This window comes from Betta splendens, chromosome 2 (genome assembly GCF_900634795.4).
Source record: "Betta splendens chromosome 2, fBetSpl5.4, whole genome shotgun sequence".
Classification (NCBI taxonomy): domain Eukaryota; kingdom Metazoa; phylum Chordata; class Actinopteri; order Anabantiformes; family Osphronemidae; genus Betta; species Betta splendens.
In genome coordinates this window covers 5,764,586-5,787,421 of record NC_040882.2, presented here as the reverse complement: position 1 = coordinate 5,787,421, position 22,836 = coordinate 5,764,586, and the positions used below count along the sequence as shown (strand labels likewise).

Genomic DNA, 22,836 nt, shown 5'->3' with positions numbered 1-22,836 from the left:
ATCTGGGGTCTGGGCGACACACGGCTGATCTGGGGTCTGGGCGACACACGGCTGATCTGGGGTCTGGACTAGGTTCGACTGGGCTGGAGCCTGGAGACGACAGGGCTGCACCGGGGCATGAGTAACACACGGCTGAACTGGGGTCTGGGCAGCGCGCGGCTGATCTGGAGACTGAGCAGCGCGCGGCTGATCTGGAGACTGAGCAGCGCGCGGCTGATCTGGAGACTGAGCAGCGCGCGGCTGATCTGGAGACTGAGCAGCGCGCGGCTGAACTGGAGACTGAGCAGCGCGCGGCTGAACTGGAGACTGAGCAGCGCGCGGCTGACTTGGAGGCTGAGCAGCGCGCGGCTGAACTGGAAACTGAGCAGCGCGCGGCTGAACTGGAAACTGAGCAGCGCGCGGCTGACTTGGAGGCTGAGCAGCGCGCGGCTGACTTGGAGGCTGAGCAGCGCGCGGCTGACTTGGAGACTGAGCAGCGCGCGGCTGAACTGGAGACCGAGCAGCGCGCGGCTGACTTGGAGGCTGAGCAGCGCGCGGCTGACTTGGAGACTGAGCAGCGCGCGGCTGACTTGGAGACTGAGCAGCGCGCGGCTGACTTGGAGACTGAGCAGCGCGCAGCTGACTTGGAGACTGAGCAGCGCGCGGCTGAACTGGAGACCGAGCAGCGCGCGGCTGAACTGGAGACTGAGGGCCGCGTGAGAGCAGGAAATCCTCCCAGGGAAACAACCATGGAGCTGGGCAGGTTGGTGTAGGCACGACGATCCGACGGGGCGGGGAGAAGGAAACCGAAACCATCGGCGGTGCGACTGGCGCTGGCGTGGTACAGAGCGCGTCGCTTAACTCGTCAAACTTCGCGCACAGTCGCTCGTAGAGGCGATGAACGCTGGGGTGATCTAACGCGGTGTCATCGTCCTCCAGCGTCACTATTGCCACCTCTACGGCGCTGCGCTGATCCTCCGAGTTACTAGCCCGTCGGTAATCCTCCGCAAGGATCTTGAAATACTTATGTAGGTCGCTGGGTAGCTCGGCGCAGGTAAACTCCATACTTCCGCGGGAGAGTTATATTTGCCGTAAAAAAAACAAGGGAAAAACAGTCACTGACCTGACCGGAGGCTAAGTGCTGGCTGGGTCCAAGTGTGGCCAGATTGTTCTGTCAGGAACTCGGGCAGGCGGCGAACCCACATGCACAGCACGGAGGCGAGAGTATAATCAACAGAAGGTTTATTATCCAAAGGCACGGTCAGACGGTCCAGGTCATACACAAGATGGCTCGGCAACAGTACAGGCAGGGAACAGGCAAAACTCACGGTAAGTAGATAATCCAGTGTCGGGCAGGATACACGATGCAGACAGGAACAAAACACGGGAAACATGAAACACGGGGACTCCGGAAACTAGGGACGCTCAGCTCAGGGATTCACAAGAAACACGAACACTCATGGGACTCGAATACGACAATCTGGCAACTGACTACGGGAACAGGAGGTGACTAAATACACGGGTGAGTGATTAACTGATACAGTGCAGGTGAGGGTAACGATCAGGTGGAGCAGGAACAGCTGTGACAAGACAAAACCCGGAAGTCAAACTAAAGCAGGAACAGAAACCAGGAGCCTATCAAAATAAAACAGGAAGTAGTATTACACAGGACATGGCGTGAAATAAGACAAGCAGGACATGACGTGAAAACAGGGAACAACTAGAAACAAAGACACGGATCATGACAAACATGAACCACCTCCGTCCATAATGTACCACCACTGAGTCACAACATTCTGCTCAGTTCAACCTAGTTGTTCCCTCCAATAAACACACTTTTCTTGGAGACATTACTGAGATTTATGAGGCCTACTAATATGATAAAAACTGATTATCTTCCGTTTTCATCTTCCTGTTGATTCTTGTGCAGTTGTAGCTTAGTAGTTGGAGCATTGACTTGGAAAGAAAAAGGTTCCAGGTTCAAGCCCCACTTCTGGCAAAACACTTCCCACTGGCTGCCGCACAGTCATGTAGGTTGTTTTAAAAGCTTTCAGCTTTATGTTTGTTGACTCATTGCATCTCATAAATGTTGAAACGCTTCCAGAAGAGAAGCCTTAGCAGCATTTTGTGTAACATCACATGATGTGATCTGTCAGTCATTATCTGCACTGACTCGGCTCTTGGCCTTTCTGTCTGTGTGTCGTCAGAGATTCATCAGGACTCACTTCCTCCTCACTGTAAACAGCTTCAGCTCTTGTGCATGTGGCGCCCTCTGCTGGCAGCAAGCAGCAGTGACACTACATGACCACAGACTGGGCCTCAACGTCCCCACACACATTATTCCATCCATCATATTCACAGCACAAACTGGAAGGAAGCAGCTGTTAGCAGCACGTTGGACATCTGTTCTCCACCTATGAGTCTCTGATTCTCCAGTTCTTCATCCCACAGTCGGTGCCTGCTACGTACACTGTGTGTGTGTGTGTTTGTTCTTCTGATCTGGGTCAAACTTTGTCACGTGTCACGTTAGTTTACTTTCGTAATTTTATTTCACAGTTATTTTTACCACATGAATTATATTACAACAACCAAATAAAAATGGTCAGTTCAAAGTGTTATTTTTACAAGTAGCAGAGCTTTTCTAAGCAGCTACTTGTACTTTTACTTACGTATTTGTTTGTGTTCTTCCGCTGTCAAACAGTGAAACATACATTTGGTCTGTTAATAATGTTTTTATTAGCTTCTCTTTATGGTCATTGAGAGTCTTGTATCAAACTTGAATAAAATGGCGTTTGTCATACATCACTATCAGGAACAAACCAATGTATGTCACAACATTTCCTGTTTTATTTTGACCACTTCCTTTCTAGTTCCTGTCTTGTCTTGTTCTGTCAAGTCATGTGATTCACCACCTGCATCTATTTCTTAATCAGCCTGTGTATTTAAGCCCCACACCTCATGTTGTTTGCCAGTTTGTTACCACATGTTACTGGACTGTGTACCTGTGGTGACGCTCCAGTGGTTTGTACCAGTTAGTCCTTGTGTCCAGTACCAGATTGTGTATTGACTGTGTTTTTGCCTGCCACTTGCATTCAGTTTTTTGGACTCTGCCCTTTGTTGAACCCTGCCTGTAGAATCACTGCCTTTTGCTTGCTCCCTGTCTGTACCGTTGCCAGCAGCTGAGTGAACCTGTGCACCAACCTTTGCCTGTCTGACCACGAGCCTTATTGAAACGTCTGAACTCCAAGCTGTGTCTGAGCTGTGCATTTGGGTCCCTCACTGTGCTGCTCCTGACAACGCATTAGTTGGTTTTGCATCATAGCAGGCAGGAGAGCAGATTCATGTCTGTTTATCGCCAGCGGATAAAGAGCAGCTCACAGCCCACAACTTTAAGGCAGTGCCTTCATCCCAGCTGCGCTGCAAGGTGTCGTAGGGAACGGTCGGTGTGAGAACAGAAAGGACACACGCAGCATCTTAAATGTTACAAAGTGAGACTTTGTTTTTACCAAGTGATGACATGGGTTGACTGCATCTGGTGGTGTTGCTTTTCAGCTGAGCTGTAGCGTCCCCCACTTGCCATCATTCTGTAGCTTGACAGGGATCCTCAAATAGTTTGTCCTGTTGTTCACGACCACGAGTCCTTTGAGCTGGAGGATCAAATACTGAGATCTGGAAGAAGCTGCTGTGATGTTGATGTGTGTTTTAGACAGAAAAACACACATCAACATAGATGAAAAATGTGATGTTACTCACTTTGTGGGGCCAAGAAAGACCAGCGGTCCGAGGACATGAGCACGTGTGGTCTCTCTGCCACATGTTACAGACCAAGCAGCCCGTTTGCTGGCTGACCAGGTCACCGCTGAATCTCAGCCAGAGGAAAAGAGCCCAGTTACTGACAATTAAGATTACACATTCAACACCACAGCATCCTGAACCTGGCCTTTCATTACTAGAGCTCATCTTCACCTTCTGATGGCTGCTGGTTGCCTCTAGTTCCAGGGACCGCTTGGCAACGATCTTCACTTTCACAGTTCTTTATTGAGATGTTACAACCACATGAACAAGAAGCGCATCAATGTGTAGATTGTTGTCGACCTCTGCAAAGTGAGCAACGATGTGCTTGAAGGAGCTAGGACACATTTCTTCTGAGCAACATCGTTGGAGAAACGACACAAAATGACTTCACTGAACAAACTGGAGAGAGCACAAGTAAGGATTATTTGATTAGAAATGTTTTCAAGTTGTCATTGATTCAAAATAACCTTTAATATTATGTGTTATGACAGGTTACAAATGACAGAACGAGCGAGAATATGGCAGAGATTGACTGAGACTGAGGAGGAGGAGCCAACAAAGCTGGAGGAGGATGAACAGGAGGTGGAGGAGAAGGTGCAGGAGGCAGCGAGAGCAGGAGTGATGTGAACGTAATTGGTTGTGTGTCTGTGTTGGTGAAACCAACAAAGCCTTTTAGCTGCTGATGGTGTGGTATAAACATGGAAGGCTGGTTCACCCATGACAGGTAAGATCCCACCTACAAACCTGAGACGACCTGAGGCTCAGTCACGACTGTTTGAGGTCAAAGCTGCTGTGAGCAGCCAAACTGAAAAACAAAAGCTCCTGTAGGGTCAGTGGTTCGATTCCTGGCTCTACTGATAGTCTTCTTCAGCTTATTAATGTATAGTCCATTCAGTGATTGTGTGTTTGATAGTCAGATGTTATTAACGCTGTACTTGGTGCTTCTGCAACTTTGTTTATTACAACATTGAGGAAACATGTTTTTCATTGTGTTAAATCAAAGACTTTTATGTTAAAATCGTTTCCACAGAACGCGGCTTTAAACTGCTTCTCACCACCTCTCCAGCTTTGAGGAGCCGCTCACAAGGAACTGATGTCTGACTATTAAAGATATTTTTATATCTTTAATAGTTGACTTGTCAAAATAGAGTTGTAGTCTTTAATTACAGTTTGGACTTTTCATAAATATAATACAGACATCTGTAATGTGAAACATGTCCATCTGATAGATGTTAAGTCCGCTTGCCATGTTTTTAAAGCGTCTCTCGCTTTAGTCACGTGATTTGATACTTGCTCAAGACGCTACTCCTCGACACTTCCGCTTTAAAAAAAAACAATACTGTGTCGAACAGAACTGTTCAAACTCCATTTAGAGAGAACAGAGCAGAAGGAGAAGAAGTTAAATAAACACCAAGAAGAAGGGTTAAAGTTGAGGTGAGTGAGTTTAACAACATTACCGTTACTGAGTCTGTTTGTTAATGTAGAGGAAGAAGAGACACGGTCCACTTCTGTCAAACTAATACTGACAAGAACCAGATGTGTATGGGGTGCCAAATGTAAAAGGAGCACCTATAACTAGTTTTCTCACATTTAACTAAATGACACAACATGTTTTCTCACATTTAGTTAAATGTGCAAAAGTCTAAATGTAAATGTTAAATGTTAAATGTAAATGTTAAATGTTAAATGTAAATGTTAAATGTTAAATGTTAAATGTTAAATGTAAATGTTAAATGTTAAATGTAAATGTTAAATGTAAATGTTAAATGCTAAATGCTAAATGTTAAATGTAAATGTTAAATGTTAAATGTAAATGTTAAATGTTAAATGTAAATGTTAAATGTTGGCCGAGTGTAAAACTGAATATTCATGAATGGGCAAGTAGACTCCATCCCTACCCTCAAACAGCGCTGGTCTCAGATCAGAGACGCGAACTCAATCACCTCAAACAGTGCGCGCAAACCCCGCCCACATCTGATCTGGAAACTTTTGTTTTTAGCCTGGACGTAACTTCGGCTAGCTAGTATAGTTAGCCAACTAATTCTCCACCGGCGCCACAGAAATATTCTTTTTAAACCTACTTGACTACTCATTAATGGTGTTTACGACAGAACGGCAGTTTGAAGCGGAGCCTCAGCCCGCACACCTGCCGTTACAGCCCGTTCAATCTCCCCCAACGAGAGGGAGTCGGAGCTGGCGGCCATGATGGCTTTGACTTCAGGCTTCTCTCCAGTATTTTCGTGCACCGATCCAGAGTCAGATGTGGGCGAAGCTATGCGTACTGTTTGACGTGTTTGAGTTCGCGTCTCTGATCTGAGACCAGCGCTGTTTGAGGGTAGGGGTGGAGTCTTGCCCATTCATGAATATTCAGTTTTACACTCGGCCAACATTTAACATTTACATTTAACATTTAACATTTACATTTAACATTTAACATTTAACATTTACATTTAACATTTAACATTTAACATTTACATTTAACATTTACATTTAACATTTAACATTTACATTTAACATTTAACATTTAGATTTAACATTTAACATTTACATTTATATTTAACATTTACATTTAGACTTTTGCACATTTAACTAAATGTGAGAAAACATGTTGTGTCATTTAGTTAAATGTGAGAAAACTAGTTATAGGTGCTACTTTTACATTTGGCACCCCATAGATGTGAGGAGTTGATGGAGTTCAGGGTCTGGTCTTTTACCACATGACATCCAGACCCTCAGGCTCTGTGGCGAGCAGCAAGTACTACAGTTCTTTTGTGATTAGTTCACACGGATCCTTACGGATCGTTCTTTCGTTCTTTTGTCACGTGACAGCTGTAGATCAGTTATTGGGCTGTGTGGACTGAGAAACAAGGGAATGAACCATGTCTGATATTTAACGTTGATTTATTTTGTCATCTGGCACCCGACATACATTATTTATTAATTAAATCATAATTAATGAATGGATTCTTGAAGATGTGTGTCGTATTATTGTGTATATAATGTATTTGTGTTAAGAAATACTCAGAAATTCTATCGTGTTGATTTTGTGTTACTGTGCCACAAAATAATAAAATATAACAATAATAAGAACACCAATTATATTAATAATAATACGTTTTCGACACAGTAATTGCACCATGCAAATACATTATTTTGTTACTTTTGGCTTTAGAAATATCACTAATTGTCCAAATAAGTTTCACGTTCACTTTTCTCTACCAGCCACCATTAAAGGTAGCTCGGGCCGCACGGTTTAGTTCCTCGTTCTCGTTCATCGTTCATAACTCAGGCTCTGTAGCGAGCAACACACGCTACAGTTCGTTCCTGATTCGTTCATACGGCTCTTTACGGATCGTTCGTTCGTTTATTTGTCACGTGACAGCTTTTAAGTGACTATTGTGTTGTTAAACAACAATGGCAGAAAAGATGCGGGTCGCTTTACTGTGGTGTGTATTTGCTTTTCTAGGTTTCCACACGGGTTGAATTGCTTCTGGTATTTTGTGATTAAAATTAGTTCGCTGAAACAAACCATAGTGTCTTCAGTATATAGTGTTTGAGAACTGCGACCATTTTTTCAACGCCCACAAGAGGGCTATAACGCTGCCTGCTGTGAAATGAACAAATGACTAGAATGACTAGTCACAGACAAACTGCTGCTACAGCTGCAATCCAGTGTAACAGGGGTTTTGTATTAGTCTCTGTTCATGTGCTGCATCAGAGACTAAACACAAACGGTCATTATTCATGTAATAAAGTAAGAAACACAAACAACAACCACTGAAACCAACTAACAAGAAAAATGATTAAAAAAACAAGACTTATTATTTAAAGCATGGAGATATTCATCAACTATAGTTTGTTTTCTAATTGAACTTCTAAATAAACCAGTGGTGTAATATTTGTTGATGCTACAAGTAGCCTTTGTCACAACTCCAGGAAGAAGGACCCAAATGCACAGCGTGACTAGAGTAAAAACGGCAGTTTATTGTGTTCGTGGTCAGGCAGGCAGATGTCATACACGATGCAGGCAAAAACAAGGTTTGACAGGAAGTAGGCAAAAGCGAGGTGAAAAACAGGCAAAGATTAAACTAACGGCTCACTTTTACCAGAGGCTGGACAAAAACCCGGATCATACACTGAGACTGGACACAAAGTAGCGCTGGAATGTTGGTCATGAAAACACAGACAATCCAGCAGGGTGCTACGGCATGAGGTGGTGCTTAAATGCAGGTGGGTTGATTACCAATAGGACACAGGTGAGTTAACTAGAAACGGAAGTAAAGCTGGAACTGCTGGTGGTGGTGATGAAACAGGAAGTAGTGACAAAATAAAACGGGAAATGAACGGAAACCGTGACTAAATGACATGAGCTGTGACAGAACCCCTCCGTCTAGGGCGGATTCCTAGACGAACAAAACAATGGAAAAAAACACAACCAAGCAAGATGGGTGAAGGGAGGACTGTAGGGGGCCAGGACAAAGCACAAGAGGACCAAAACACAAGGCAACCATTGACAGAATAAGTCACAAGAACCAAACAGAGTCCATGAGGGCGGTCCATGACGGGGGAATGTAAAGTCCAGATATTCCCCTCAGGGAGGGTGGAGGTGAGGAGAGTCCCGGCTCTGCAGCCGCCGGGCCGAAACGGCACCTTCCGTGTATTAACTCATGTCCAGAATACTTCCAGTCCGATGATATGAAATGTGTTGATGTGTCTGCTGAAACAGCAGCTGATCACACTTGTCTCATTCTTTCTACATTGGAAATCAGAAAGCTCCTCTTCTCGTTGCAGAAGTTCCCCTGAATCTTGTAGGATGCTTTTATTTCACTCTTTTGTCCAGTTCATCCCAAACCAGCTGGATGAGCTTTAAGTCTGGACAATGTTCTGGTCTCTATGATTTCAAACAGTCTCTCTGCTTCTTCTTTCCTGAGGTCTTATTCTGACGTCTTTCTGCCATAAAGTCATAACCTGAGATTACCAAAACATGACTGGAATTTTGGTAGTAGTTTATTCCAAAAATGTCGAACTCAAGTGTGATCTCTTCACTATTCAATGAACTCTTCATAGATTTATAACAGCTGCTTCTTCTGCCTCCCACTGTCTGACTGCATCCAGCTGACACTGATATGAACCAGAGAAGAAGAGACAATCAGTGGAGGAGCAGCTGATGATGATGGAGGAGGATTTGAGTTGATGTACAGATGAATGATTTGTGTTTCTTCTCCACATGAAGGTAGAAAGTGTGAATCCAGCAGCATGAATCAGTTTGAGGACAGAGATGAGGGAGCCCCTCCCTCTAAAATCAGAAGAATGGAGATAAAGAGAGAGGATCAGAGGTGATGATTCTGTTTCCAAGTCACAGACACATCACTGATTTACTGTTACTGCTCATTTAGGACTCAATGTGTGAGAGTCACTGCAGGTGTTTTTCTATCAGGTCCCAACAAAGACAAGGATCTGCTGGACCTGGACCTGGACCTGGACCTGGACCTGAACCTGAACCTGGACCCAGCTGTGTGTCCTTCAAGAGCGACTGGTCAAAGGACCTTATTATTAATTTCAAAGATCAACCTGTATCAGACTCACAGTGAGTTGTTGTCAGTTTGAAACATTCTCAACAATCTGATGTAAACTTTCTCTGATGATAAACATTTGTGTTGTTTCCATATGTTGATCTGGTTGATTTGTATTTCAAGTGTCGATGTGAAGGAGAAGCTTTCTTCACTCTGATCATTGATCAAATCTCCATCCAGCAGTAGCTAAAGCTCTGATCCTGTAGAGGGTCTCAGGGGCTGCTCCTCTTCTAATGAAGTGCTGACGTCAAAGGAAGCAGCTGATCATCTCTGATCAAATCTGTTTATTGACGTCTCTACATGAAGGTTTGACGTCCAACAATGAATGAATATAGGAAGTAGTTAAATGTTCCCAGTTCAACATATTCCCACTGGGAGCTGCCCAGTACAACCAGTCTGATCCCAGCAGACTCCTTGTTCCAACACTTCAGCCTTGTTCAGTGAGGGAGGCAGAGATATATGTTGTTCAGAGCTGAGACTGAAGCAACTGACTGACAGTAAACCTTCACCACTACAGGGAGTCTCTGACTCACTGCTCACATCCAACATCACTTCATGGACCTTTACCTTGTGTGTGTCTCTGTGTGGACTCATTCTTCATGGTTCCTCCACAGAGTGGACCAGCAGAGCTCAGAGGTTCCCAGTGCTCAGTCTGTCCAGCAGCACCAAACACAGCTGGACTCCATATTTATGGTCTGTACATGTACAACTACTACTGTTCATCTGTTGTGTTCAATCATCTCCATGCTGCACTTTTTAGACCAGTGGATGTCAGTGTGTCCAACATGGACCTGATGTTTGGCTCCATGGTTTTATTGGATCAGGTCATTCATATAGTTTCTGTTCCAGCTGCTGGAGGAAAACATTGTCACGTTTGTGAAGAAGGAGCTGAAGAAGATGCAGAAGGTTCTGAGTCCAGATTACCCAGAATGCTTAGAGAGTCAGAGCGAGGTTGAGGAGGATTTGGATGGTGAGGATGAAGAGCAGAGGAGGAGCAGCAGAGACGCGTTTCTGAAGATCACAGTGAACTTCCTGAGGAGGATGAAGCAGGAGGAGCTGGTTGACTGTCTGCAGAGTAAGAGGATTTATCTCAGCATTTAACACAGACGCAATCACACATTTACTGATGTGTTGGAGGTTAAGTTTTTTCAATGTGGACCAGAATTTAATAATCAGATACAGCAAAGTACTTCTCTTTACTAGTTCTAGTGTTTCAGGCTCTTTCATAATTTTCGATAACACAAAGACTTGAATCAATGAATAAGACATTTGTGACACCTCACACTTTGTCTTCTTTGTGTCTTGTTGGACCCAGATCTGATGGTTCCAGTACCAGAGCCACAGCTCATCACATATTACCAGCAGATGCTTCAATCAAACCTTCAAGACCAGTTTCTGTGAGTGAAACCAGGCTGGTCAGAAGTCGACCAACGTCTGGATGACATCTACACAGAGCTGTACATCACAGCTGGGCCGGATTCACACATCAACACACAGCATGAGGTCCAACAGGTTGAGACGACACAGCAGAAGCAAAGATCAGCAGAGGAGCCAGTGAAGCCCAGTGACCTGTTCAAACATCCCCCTGGTAAATACAGACGCATCAGAACAGTGTTGACCAATGGAATCGCTGGGATTGGAAAAACAGTCCTTGTGAACAAGTTTGTGTTGGACTGGACCCAACAAAGGTCCAATCAAGACGTGCATCTGATTTTCCCCTTCACCTTCCGTCGGCTGAATCCACTGAAGGGACAGAAGTTTAGTTTGTCAGAGCTCATTCATGAATGTATCCCAGAAACTGAGTCCATCAGCCTGGAGGCTCTGAATTACATCTTTACACATCTACAGTCATCAGGAAACAGCAACTATGACAAGAGCAGCTTCAAACTTCTGTTTGTGTTTGATGGACTGGACGAGAGTCGCCTCCAACTGGACTGTAGCACCAGTGAGAAAGAGACGGGTCAACGTGACGTCACAGAGTCCACCTCAGTGGATGAGCTGCTGACAAACCTCATCAGAGGAAAACTACTACGCTCTGCTCGCATCTGGATTGCCACACGACCTGCAGCAGCCAATCAGATTCATGGAGACTTTGTTGAGGTGGTGACGGAGGTCAGAGGGTTCACTGACCCACAGAAGGAGGAGTTCTTCAGGAAGAGATTCACAGATGAGGAGCAGAGCAACACAATCATGTCCCACATCAAGACGGCACGAAGCCTCCACATCATGTGCCACATCCCAGTCTTCTGCTGGATCACTGCTACGGTTCTGGAGGATCTGCTGGAAACCAGAGAGGGAGGAGAGCTGCCCAAGACCCTGACGGAGATGTACGCAGAGTTCCTGGGGTTTCAGATGGATCGGACTAAAGACAAGTACGGACCAGAACAGAGCAGCAACTACATCAAGTCATTGGCTAAACTGGCTTTTAAGCAGCTGCTAAAGGGAAACTTGATCTTCTATGAGGAAGATCTGAAAGAGAGCGGCATCGATGTCAGAGGAGCCTCAGTGTGTTCAGGAGTGTTCACAGAGATCTTTAAACAGGAGCGAGGGAGGAAAACCAAGGACAAGATGTTCAGCTTTGTTCATCTGAGCGTTCAGGAGTTTCTGGCTGCTGTTCACATGATGCTCTGTTACACCAACGGGATGATGGAGGAACTGGAGAACTTCCTGAAAGACTACATATATGCAGAATCAATCCTTAACAAAATAAAACAGTGGTTTGTTCGTCCTTCAACTCTCTCATCTCTGGATGTTGTCCTGAGTAGAACCATGTCTAAATCCCTCCTCAGTCCAAGTGGCCACCTGGACCTGTTTGTTCGCTTCCTTCATGGCCTCTGTCTGGAGTCCAACCAGAGAATCTTAGGAGGTTTGCTGGGTCACACAGAGAACAGTCCAGAAACCATCCAGAGAATCATCAAGAAGCTAAAGGAGATGAACAGTTATGAAGTCTTTCCAGACAGAAGCATCAACATCTTCCACTGTCTGATGGAGATGAACGACCACTCAGTCCATCAACAGATCCAAGAGTTGCTGAAGTCAGAGAACAGATCAGAGAAGGAACTCTCCTTGATCCAGTGCTCAGCTCTGGCCTACATGCTGCAGATGTCAGAGGAGGTTCTGGATGAGTTGGACCTGGACAAGTACAACACATCAGTGGAGGGACGACAGAGACTGATTCCAGCTGTGAGGAACTGCAGAAAGGCTCAGTAAGTCCAACGTTAATGTGATCATTAATATTCTACAGCAACATGAAGCTGAAGCCTCAGTGTTAAAGAGAAACACTTCACACAGAATCTAAAAGTTCACAGAGTGAAAACATCAACTACTGGTTCCTAGAAAACGTCTTTGTTGAGGATCAGATCAAAGCAGCTGTAAAGTTAGTGAACATCAGGATCTTCTGTCTTTCTTTGCTCGATGGAGCTTTAAGTCAAATCCAACAGAGAAACTTTAGCTCTGAAGAGTTTTTGCTTAAAGCTTTTGACAGTTGACATGTGATCACAGCTGACGGTCGTTTCTTTCAGTGGATGAAGCGTCTGCAACATGTTTCTATGATCTGTCTTTGGTTCTTCTGGTTCTGTCCAGACACACTTTGGTTCTAATCTCTGGGATCTGGTGGAACCAACAGAGCTTCACACTTTGTGATGGATGAGACCAACTGAGCTACAGCTGCTTCAACATCAACATTCATGAAGTCAGTTTGTGTCACAGACACTTCACATTTATAGACTTTATATTTTCTGTCAACACAGACTTTCTGGTTGTGGACTCACAAAGACTCACTGTGAAGTTGTGGCCTCAGCTCTGAAGTCCGACCCGTCACATCTGACACATCTGGACCTGAGCTTCAACAACCTGCAGGACTCAGTGAAGGTTCTGTGTGCTGGACTGGAGAGTCCTCACTGTCGACTGGAGACTCTGAGGTCAGTGTTTTTCCTGGTTCATGTCTCAGCAGCAGTTTTTCAGCTCATCACTGTAAACGTCTCCACTTGAATCTAGAATGAAAAGAGACTCGTGTCAGAAACCTGCAGGAATGATTGACAGTTTGTTGTGACTCTATAAAGTCTATGAAGCTCAAACAGAAGTTTGTGATGTCTTTTCCTTTAAATGTGACACAGCAGCAGAGACTCAGAGTAAATCATGTCTCCACATGTTTGAGGGATCTTTAGTGGCGTCTGATTCGTCTCCATCAACAGGCGACACTTCAACCTGTGTGTGATGCTTCCTGTCAGACAATGATGTCACTTTGTAGAGACACAAGCAGGAAACAGGAGCATGAATATGAGGCTGCAGACATGTTGCTACAGAAGGTTCTAGGTTCCATGTAGAACCAGAGGAGAGAACATCCATCTGACTGGGATCAGTTCTAAAGATGATTCACTTCATCAATAATGGTCAGTTTGGAGTTTGATCCAAACATTAGTCTGAACATTTTCCATCAGACGACACAGAATAGTTCAGATTTAGAGAGAAGACGATGAATGAAAGGAACCAGATGAAGTCTTTGATCCAACACGTCTGGTTTTCTACTGGTTCCAGCAGCAGCTTGTGAATCAGTGCTGACATCAACAGGTGTATAAATGTTGTGCTGACATGTGGATGATGTGTAGAAGCTGAGATCATGACGACACAACAACACAAGCACAAAGTCACTCTGCTCATTTTAGACTAAACATCAGTGATCAGGACAAATCTGACTCATTATTAATGCTTTGATCCACATCTTTGATTCTTTATTCAGATTAAGCGGCTGCAGTTTGTCAGAGATCAGCTGTGATTCTCTGGTCTCAGCTCTGAAGTCCAACCCGTCACATCTGACACAACTGGACCTGAGTGACAACAAGCTGCAGGATTCAGGAGTGAAGCATCTGTGTGGTTTTCTGGAGAGTCGTCACTGTCGACTGGAGACTCTGAGGTCAGTTCACTGACTGTTACTGTTCTAGGTTCTAGGTTCTGACTGTGGTTCTGCTTCAGGGAACCAGCAGGTTTCACTCCTGAGAGTTAATGGTTTGGTTTTTGTTTACTTACTGTTTAGTTTGATCACTTTGGTTCCACTGAAAAAGACTGAACATTAAAACACAGACAACATTATAAAAAAATATTCTTTAAATGTTGAATCCAAATTGTTTCTTAGGAATAAAAATCCTAAGACCAAGGAAACAACCAGAACTGGTCCCAGTCCAAAGGTCCAGTCGTGGTTTTCACAGTGGTTCCTCTGCATCTATGCATCCATCATCCCAACAACTTGTCCTGTTTGGGTCTGCGTGGTTCTGGAGCTGATCCCAGCTGTCACTCAGCAGGAGGCAGGGTCCAGTCTGGACCGGTCACCAGTCCATCACAGGTCCAACACACAGAGACAGACAATCAGACCTATGGAAGCTCAGAGTCAGCAGCTAAGCAGCAGAACTTCAGGTCTTTGGACTGTGGCAGGAAGCTGCAGAACCAGAACAGAACTCACACACACAGGGAGAACATGAGAAGCCCACACAGAAAGGCTCCTGCTGAAGCCAGGTCCTTCCAGCTGTGAACACCACACAGTCAGTTCACATCAACACAAAGTCCAGTTCATCAGAACCACTGCACAGAAACACAAGGTGGCACCAAACAGGAGCCAGTCAGTGAGTGTGTGTTTGTTCCCAGTGGAACCAGGCAGGTCCATCCTGGTTGGAAACTCATTCATCAATTTGTTCTTCTTCAGTTCACTTCATTTAAGACAAGAAGATAAGATAAGAAAAACTTTAATAGTCTTGCAGTGGGGAAATGACTTCTCACAACAGCAGTAAAGATGAGCGAGAATACAGCTACAGAACAGTTTGTGTTGGCACAGAACAAAGCAGTACAGTACAGGTAGAGTATGAGGTCATTGAAAGGTTATTGCACTACCCCCCCCCCCCCCCCCCCCCCCCCCCAACCCCGCCCTCCCGCATACACACCCTAAAGCAGAAACTTATCCTGGTCACCAACACAGCAACATCACACATATTTTGGATTAGCTAGATTAAAGCAAAGCTGTCCATCACAATATGGCATTCAGCGTAAGATATGCTGCTTGTTAAACTGCTGGACAGAACAAAAAGAAAAAAAAAGAAAGGTTATTGCACAGTAATTAATATAAGTCTTGTACCGGTTTGAACAAATGTTGCACAGATAATTTGTTATTTGTTGTACATTGTCTAAATATAGAGTAGATAAATGATAATTCACAGAGTTTGCACAAATATTGTGCAGAGCAGGTTGCTATATAAACCACTGATGCAGTGGGTGAGTGACTGTGGTGGGATGTGGTCAACAGTTCTGATTGTACAGTCTGACAGCAGCAGGTAGGAAGGATCTACGATATCTCTCCTTCACACAGCAAGGGTGGATCAGTCTGCTACTGAAGCTGCTCCAGAGCAGACAGTGAGTCCTCCAGTGAGTTGTCATCAAAGTGTTTGACTGAGATGAAACCTTCATAAGTTACACACTTTTATTTCTCACTGATGTTTGTGAAGCAGCTGCAGAAAATGTCCAGTGTTGGTTGTTGCTGTCCTCACAACACGTCCACTATGTGTTGCTAGACAGCCAGAAAACAAATAAACTAAGACTCCAAACAAGGCGTGCTTTTCTGCTTTGAAAATTCCCAGCTTTATGTTACGTTGTTAAAAAAACAATAATAATAATAAAAAAATAATAATAAACCAAGTTTCCAGCATTGAAAAAATGCTTTAAACATTTGCATGAGCTACCGTTGATTCTCCTTCCTGCTAACCTCACTTACTTCCAATGGAGAAATGCGTCCAAGATATTTTATTAGACAGGACGAGCAAAAGCGCTCACTCCAACTATTTCCTTTGGTCCAAAATCAATAGGTATATTCTAATAACAACAGCAGCGTGAGCACTCACTTTTTACTATTTTTACACTTAACACTTCTCGCCTGAACGAAGAATCAGAGAAAATCATCACAACTAATATTTAGCTTCAATCGAGTTTCAGTCCATCAGCTTCTCTACTGATTCCAGATGTGACTGAGGTCAACAGCAGCTTGTGAATCAGTGCTGACATCAACAGGTGTATGAATGTTGTGCTGACATGTGGATGATGTGTAGAAGCTGAGATCATGACGACACAACAACACAAGCACAAAGTCACTCTGCTCATTTTAGACTAAACATCAGTGATCAGGACAAATCTGACTCATTATTAATGCTTTGATCCACATCTGTGATTCTTTATTCAGATTGAGTTTCTGCAGTTTGTCAGAGATCAGCTGTGATTCTCTGGTCTCAGCTCTGAAGTCCAACCCGTCACATCTGACACAACTGGACCTCAAATACAACATCCTGCAGTATTCATCAGTGAAGCCTCTTCTTGACCTGGTGCAGAGTCCAGACTATGGACTGCAGACTCTGAGGTCAGTAGAGGTTGGAGTCAGTCTGTGCTGCTTTCAGCAGTATTGGACTAAACTCAGTTAGTGTCACAGCAGAGATCCAGTGTTTCCTGTAAAGCTCCAGTCACTCATCAAAGTGTCGTAGCATCAACACTAACTACTGATCAGGTTCATGTGTGTCACAGCTCTGAGATCAGTCTGGCTGATAGAACCATGGTTCCATGTAGTAACCATGTGGTGCTGGTCCAGAGCAGAACCTCTGCTGAAGTCCAGTCATCACATCTGAGTCTGACACTGAGCTATCAGGCCAATAAGCTAAAAGGAAGCTTAACAGCTGCTCCACTTTTGCTGTGAACACGACTGAAGTCCTGCTGCTCTTTGTCCTGGATGTGACAGATGATGAAGGGAGTCTCTGTAGACACTCACTGATCTGCTCTCTGCTCTCATTCTCTCTGCAGCTGGAGATGATCCAGATGTAGAAGCAGCAGCAGTGTGTGTGTGGAGGTTCTGACTGGTCCATGTTAGTGGGAGCAGAGCTTCATCCACAACTGACTGACAGAGGAACCAGAACCAGTGGAGACGACTCTCAGTGTGAACTGATCTGAGACCAGCTGCTCTGTGTCCAGTCCACCAGGATCATGGGGGAAATGAAGTGTGTGGTGCAGTAGTTGGATATCGGGGCAGTGTTGACTGTAATTCTCATTGTTAAAGAAAGCCTGATGTCTTTTCATGTATAATTTATTACCTCACTTGCATTTTTGTATAAACAGTGTTTTCACACATTAATGTCTCATTCTCTTTACCAATAATAGTTTGATGTCTTACAGAAAAGCTCATGGACAAGAAAACAAAAACATAGAAGTCATTTAATAACTTTAGAAATTGACCAGAATAAATGAGAGAAACTACTGGCTTCATTGAAGTGATGGTGACTCTTTAATACGAACACGACACAGAAGACGAGTTAATTCAAAGTTAAAATGACTGCTGCTGTTAAACAAATGTGTGTGCTACATGTTGGATATGTTTAATGCGTTCCGTACATAGACCTTTTGTTTGAGCTGTCGTGGGAAAGAATCCCATTAATTAAGAACTATTTAGTTCATTTCACAGTAAAATAAACAAGTGTTTGATAATAGTTTTATAATTGATGCTGGTTAAACTCCATCATGGCTCCAAAGACAAAAGGCAGAGGTTTCACATTTGATTCTTTATTGAAGACTCACTTCCTCTTTAACTCATGTAACTACAACACGAGCGACGTTCAAACTGCGTCAGGTTGTTTCTTGTACAACTACATTTACTTAAATCGTGAACAGACAAGACATTAACACAACATTTACACGGCATCGTCATGGACAGATAACATGCTTCTTCCTGCTTCAAACTGCTGCCGTCACTAAGAGCAACCAGTGCAGCGTTCAGAAGTCGGTCACCAGTTAACGTGGTCACGAGTTAATACGGAACATGTGAAAATATTGTGACATTAAACTGGTCCGTGGCGCAAAAAAGGTTGGGGACTGTTGATTTACAGTTTTTACAGTATTTTTGCATCTGTTCCTTTTTTGTGACATCATCATTTTAGACAGTTGTTATCTACGTCATGTGATCGAGGTCTATGAGGCTGAATTAATTGAATGATAGTGGTTATGTACAAGCTACAATGGGCCCAGTTATGACCATGCCAATGGTCGAGGTCGCAGGGCCACAAGGAGCACAGCTTGTGTTCTGCCCCTGGACAGACGATGATGTCAGAAACGCTGGAAAACATCTGCCAGATCCACACCTGTCTGGTGTGGAACTTGCCAACGCCCTTGTCAATTTCTGTAGAGAGTTTCACCCAACAGGAGCAGAAATAAAACGACTGCTGACCTCTAAAGTCAAGCCAGGGGACATGTATAAGCTTCATGAATATCTGCCAGACCCACAAATCCGCAGCGTTGCACCAGAATGGGATGCTGGTGCTAACAACCTATATTGTGCTGCAGTAGACAAACTGTGTGCAGGCATAAAGACTGCCTTTCCTGTCAGAATGAACATTGGGAAAGTCACAAGCTGCAGACAAAAAGTGGGAGAATCAGTGGACGATTTCCTCCATCGTCTAAGGGAAATATTCAACAACCATGGGGAAATTGCTCAACCTGAGCAACTCAGTGATGTCCCCAGTGCCTGGGAAATACACCTCACTGATTACTTCCTGAAGGGACTGCTACCTGAAGTAGGAAAGCTGATCCGTCAGACCTGCATTGGTGCAGACACTGGAGCAAGACTGGAAGAAGTTCGACGTCCTGCAGACCATGCTTTCCAACAACTTCTACAGAAGGACAACAAAGACAGGGAAGAGTTGCAAATGCCAGCTTTAACTATGTATGAGTCAGTCACACAGCAGAGACATGGTCGGGGAAGGGGTCACAGCAGAGGAGGAAGAGGACAAGCAGGCCACAGAGGAACTGGACGAGGAAATCAACAATCAGGAGCAGCATGCTTTAAATGCAGTAAAGAGCTGACACACACACACACACACACACACACACACACACACACACACACACACACACACACACACACACACACACACACACACACACACACACACACACACACACACACACACACACACACACACAGAAGACGTCACAGCCGACAGCAATGAAGAACACTTGCTATGCATTCATAAATTATTTGGCAATGTTTTTCAAATTTAGAAAGACTGCAGAAACCACAAGGCACCTATGTGTATCTGAATGAGCCACACATGCAGTTTCCGGAGATAACATTGATGATAAATGGGGAACAAATTACTTTTCTAGCAGATAGTGGAGCTACACGCTCTGTAGTGATGACTTCAGGTTTTAGAACTATGCCAAAAATGAGTGGGAATTACGTCTACAGTGTTGGGGCTTCAGGTGGAACAGTAAAATAATACTTGACCAAACCTTTGACATGTCTCAGACGAGATGGGATCACGTTCAAACATGCTTTCATGCTTTCTGATTTGTGCCCGATAAATTTGTTAGGGAGATATTTGATGATAAAACTGGGCATTTCTCTGATCTCGTCCACAGAAGGATTGAAGGTCACCACAGATGCAAATACAAATTCAGAAGGAGTGTTTGTGCACTGAGGTGAATGATTTACTGTATGAGTGTAGGTTGCAACAGTCTGTCTTGTGTGAACACTTGATGTCTAAAGCGCATGTGTTAGTGAATCCAGGACGAACAGACTACATGGATCCAGGTGAATTACACTACACCATCCACGTATCACAGGGCCCAGATAAACAAATGAACAACAGTGGACTATTACAGTGTCTGACAAATTGACCACAGAATATCTGTACTGGACAAAGCATGCCTGAGCATTGTCCGTCACTCTTCCACCACATTTAGACAAACTATATGACGTGTTTTCTTCTGTGCCACACATTTCTCTCACTAAAAGTAGATCTGCAGACTGGAAAGACTTGGGACGATTTGTATCAAGATGCAGACGCATGACTGATTGGCAAGGCACACCCGAGGAAACGGTTTAGACAGGAAGCTATAGACGGCGTAACCCCAGTTATTACCTCACTGACAGAAGCAGGCATTATCATACCATGTGACTCCAGTCCCTGCTGCACACCTATCTTTCCTGTGAAAAAAGTTAGAGACAAAGATCAACCCACTGAATGGAGATTTGTACAGGATCTACAAGCAGTGAATGCTGCAGTTCAACCCATCCAGGTAGTCAATTCCGGTTTGCCTTTCAGTTCAAAGGCCGTACGTGGACATGGACCAGGCTGTGTCAGGGGTACGTGGAGTCACCCACCATCTTGAATGAGGCACTCAGACGGAGTCTTGAACACCTTTCACTTACTGCGGGAAGCGCTTTGTTGCAGCACGTGGATGATATCATTATCTGCAGTGCCACAAAGGATCAGTGTGAAAAAGACTGGTTTTGTTGAAACATTTAGCTGCTGAAGGCCACAAAGCTAGGTTGTCCAAACTTCAGTTTGTCCAGCAAGAAGTTACGTTCCTTGGACATGTTATCACAGCAGCTGGGAAATCATTCTCACCCAAAAGAGTTGAAGCCATCCAGACCATCCCAAGGCCGCTCACAATTGTCCTTGAAGCACCTTTGAGCGCCCTCAGTCATGGAAAATCATTGCCATCTCATGACAACATTCACTGGACTCCTGAGGCAGAGGCAGCCTTTGTAAATTTAAAGCTCACTTTGCAAACTGCTCCAACTTTGGGTCTTCCAGACCCTCAACCATTTGTTCAGGTTGTGAATGAAAAAGACAGGTGCATGGTATCTGTACTGCTACAAAACATGGTGGAAAACTACGACCAGTCGCTTACTTTTCTGCTAAACTTGACCCTGTGGCAGCCGGACTCCCTCACTGCCTGAGAGCAGTGGCAGCTGCTGAAAAGTGTGTGCTGGCCTCTAGAGACATCGTAGAATATTCTGATCTTGTGCTGATGGTTCCTCATTGTGTCTCTTTAATCTTGCTTCAACAAAAAAACATCTCATCAACTGCTCACAATACCACATCGTCCTTAGACATGCCTAACATCACAGTTAAACAATGCACTATTCTGAATCCAGCTACTTTGTTGCCCACTCCTGAAGACGGTGAACCACATTGTGTTGCTTCTCTCCAGCAGGTGTGCACACTGAGACCTGACCTTCAGGAGACACCTTTGACCCTGATCTTGTGCTTTTCACAGATGGATCTGCTTTCAGAGACCCTGATACTGGTGCTCCTCGTGTGGGCTATGCACAGCGCATGATTCTCTCTCTGCACTCCAATTTTTTTCGACTCCACAGGAACGAGCATATTGGAAGACGTGTGGAGCAACATTCCAAGACGACGTGTGGTGGGGAAGGCTCGGAAGTGGGTCGGATCAACAGTAACACTCTTTTATACAAGAGGCAGCGTTGACCAGCACAGTGGGAGAGGCACGTTGAGTGCTTCTTCGCTGCACCAGTGATATACACTCTTAGCTTAGCACATAATGTACTACACGTTCCTGAGAAAACACATAAACCAGTGACTTCAGGTCACCTACGAGGGACTACGAAGGAAACTCACCGCTACACGTCTGTACAGTGCAATAGTGCCTCTGGTGACACAGGAGAGGGAAACCTAACGGTGATAACAAAACTCCCTGTGACACTTTAAGGACCAGTTGCTCGGGTGAACTCCATACAAACTGCTTGGCTATTGCATTGACACTCTGGACGAGGACAAGACAACACGCAGTGACGCAGCAATAAAAGACTGAGAAATACTTTGTGTTGTTGCACCCATGACTGACGATGACTGTGCTACAGACATGTTCTCATGGGACAAAGAACACCTGACGAGGAACTCATCTGATACTAGTGATGACTCTGACACAGAAAAAGACTACTTTGTGTAAATAGTGATACTTATGCTCTCTCATAAACAATGACTGTGTTCTATTCTTTTAAGCTTTATCATCAAAATTGCTTTCACTTCTACAAAAACAGCTCTTGCACTTTTCAGTGAACAATTTAGGATGATAGCTACTGAAAATCTTTGTGAATTTGGCTATGCTGATGTTTCGGTGTTCACTATTTGTTGATTAATAATAATCAAAGGGGAGGGAATGTAATGAACATTTCATGTATGTGAAAGTATTTTCTATTAGGATAGAACTTATACAGTATATATAATCCAATGAGTAATGTTATTTGTTCGATGTGTTATGAAACATTGCATTTAGCATAAGATGATCAAATCTATGAACACTCTATTCTTTGTATGTTACACGTTTCACTAAATTGTTACATTTTGACTCCTTAGCAACAATGGAGGTATTAAGGGAGGCACAGAGAGAGAGATTTCAGAACTACACTCTCGCAGGGCAACTGCACCTTTTCCTGTGTACTTCTCTTCTTGCAAGAATAAACCAACAGTAAGACAACTTTAATTGACTCTTATTAATTCATCAGTTCCCAAAATTTACAATCTACAATTTCAGTCGATATAGTTAGAGAAGAAAATATAAATGTATTGCTTAATTAGCATGTGATCGCCGACATCCTGCCATAGTTGTACTCAATTTCAAAATAAAAGCCTCGCTTTCTTAGGGGGGAGTCTGTGTGTACTGT

At 44.2% G+C, this 22,836-nt stretch overlaps 2 protein-coding genes across 8 annotated transcripts in view; both read left to right on the top strand.

Annotated features, from left to right (window-relative positions):
• Positions 1-22,836, top strand: part of LOC114844397 (NACHT, LRR and PYD domains-containing protein 12-like) — a 98,000-nt gene that overhangs the window by 24,325 nt on the left and 50,839 nt on the right. For 5 of the 6 annotated variants that reach the window (XM_055502624.1, XM_055502656.1, XM_029131759.2 and 2 more), the window contains exon 11: positions 14,086-14,259. In XM_055502624.1, the coding sequence (XP_055358599.1) occupies positions 14,086-14,259 (174 nt within the window). Of the gene's footprint in view, positions 1-14,085; positions 14,260-16,563; positions 16,738-17,171; positions 17,639-22,836 lie in introns of those variants that run through there. The other variant, XM_055502649.1, reaches the window with a different exon arrangement.
• Positions 7,954-11,430, top strand: LOC129603061 (uncharacterized). 2 transcript variants are annotated; one of them, XM_055502682.1, is made up of 6 exons: positions 7,954-8,004; positions 9,008-9,110; positions 9,212-9,361; positions 9,962-10,040; positions 10,197-10,422; positions 10,663-11,430. In XM_055502682.1, the coding sequence occupies exons 1-6, from the start codon at positions 7,983-7,985 to the stop codon at positions 10,746-10,748; spliced, it is 666 nt and encodes a 221-aa protein (XP_055358657.1). In that variant the 5' UTR covers positions 7,954-7,982; the 3' UTR covers positions 10,749-11,430. The 2 variants fall into 2 exon arrangements, with proteins under 2 accessions (XP_055358657.1, XP_055358655.1); XM_055502680.1 differs by lacking the exon at positions 7,954-8,004 and having other exon boundaries at positions 8,381-9,110.

Coding starts and splice junctions, on each gene's coding strand:
- LOC129603061 (XM_055502680.1), top strand. CDS start 8,980: ATGATTTGTGTTTCTTCTCCACATGAAGGTAGAAAGTGTGAATCCAGC. Junction 10,041..10,196: donor AGCTGGACTCCATATTTATG/GTCTGTACATGT, acceptor TTTCTGTTCCAG/CTGCTGGAGGAAAACATTGT. Junction 10,423..10,662: donor GCTGGTTGACTGTCTGCAGA/GTAAGAGGATTT, acceptor TGTTGGACCCAG/ATCTGATGGTTCCAGTACCA.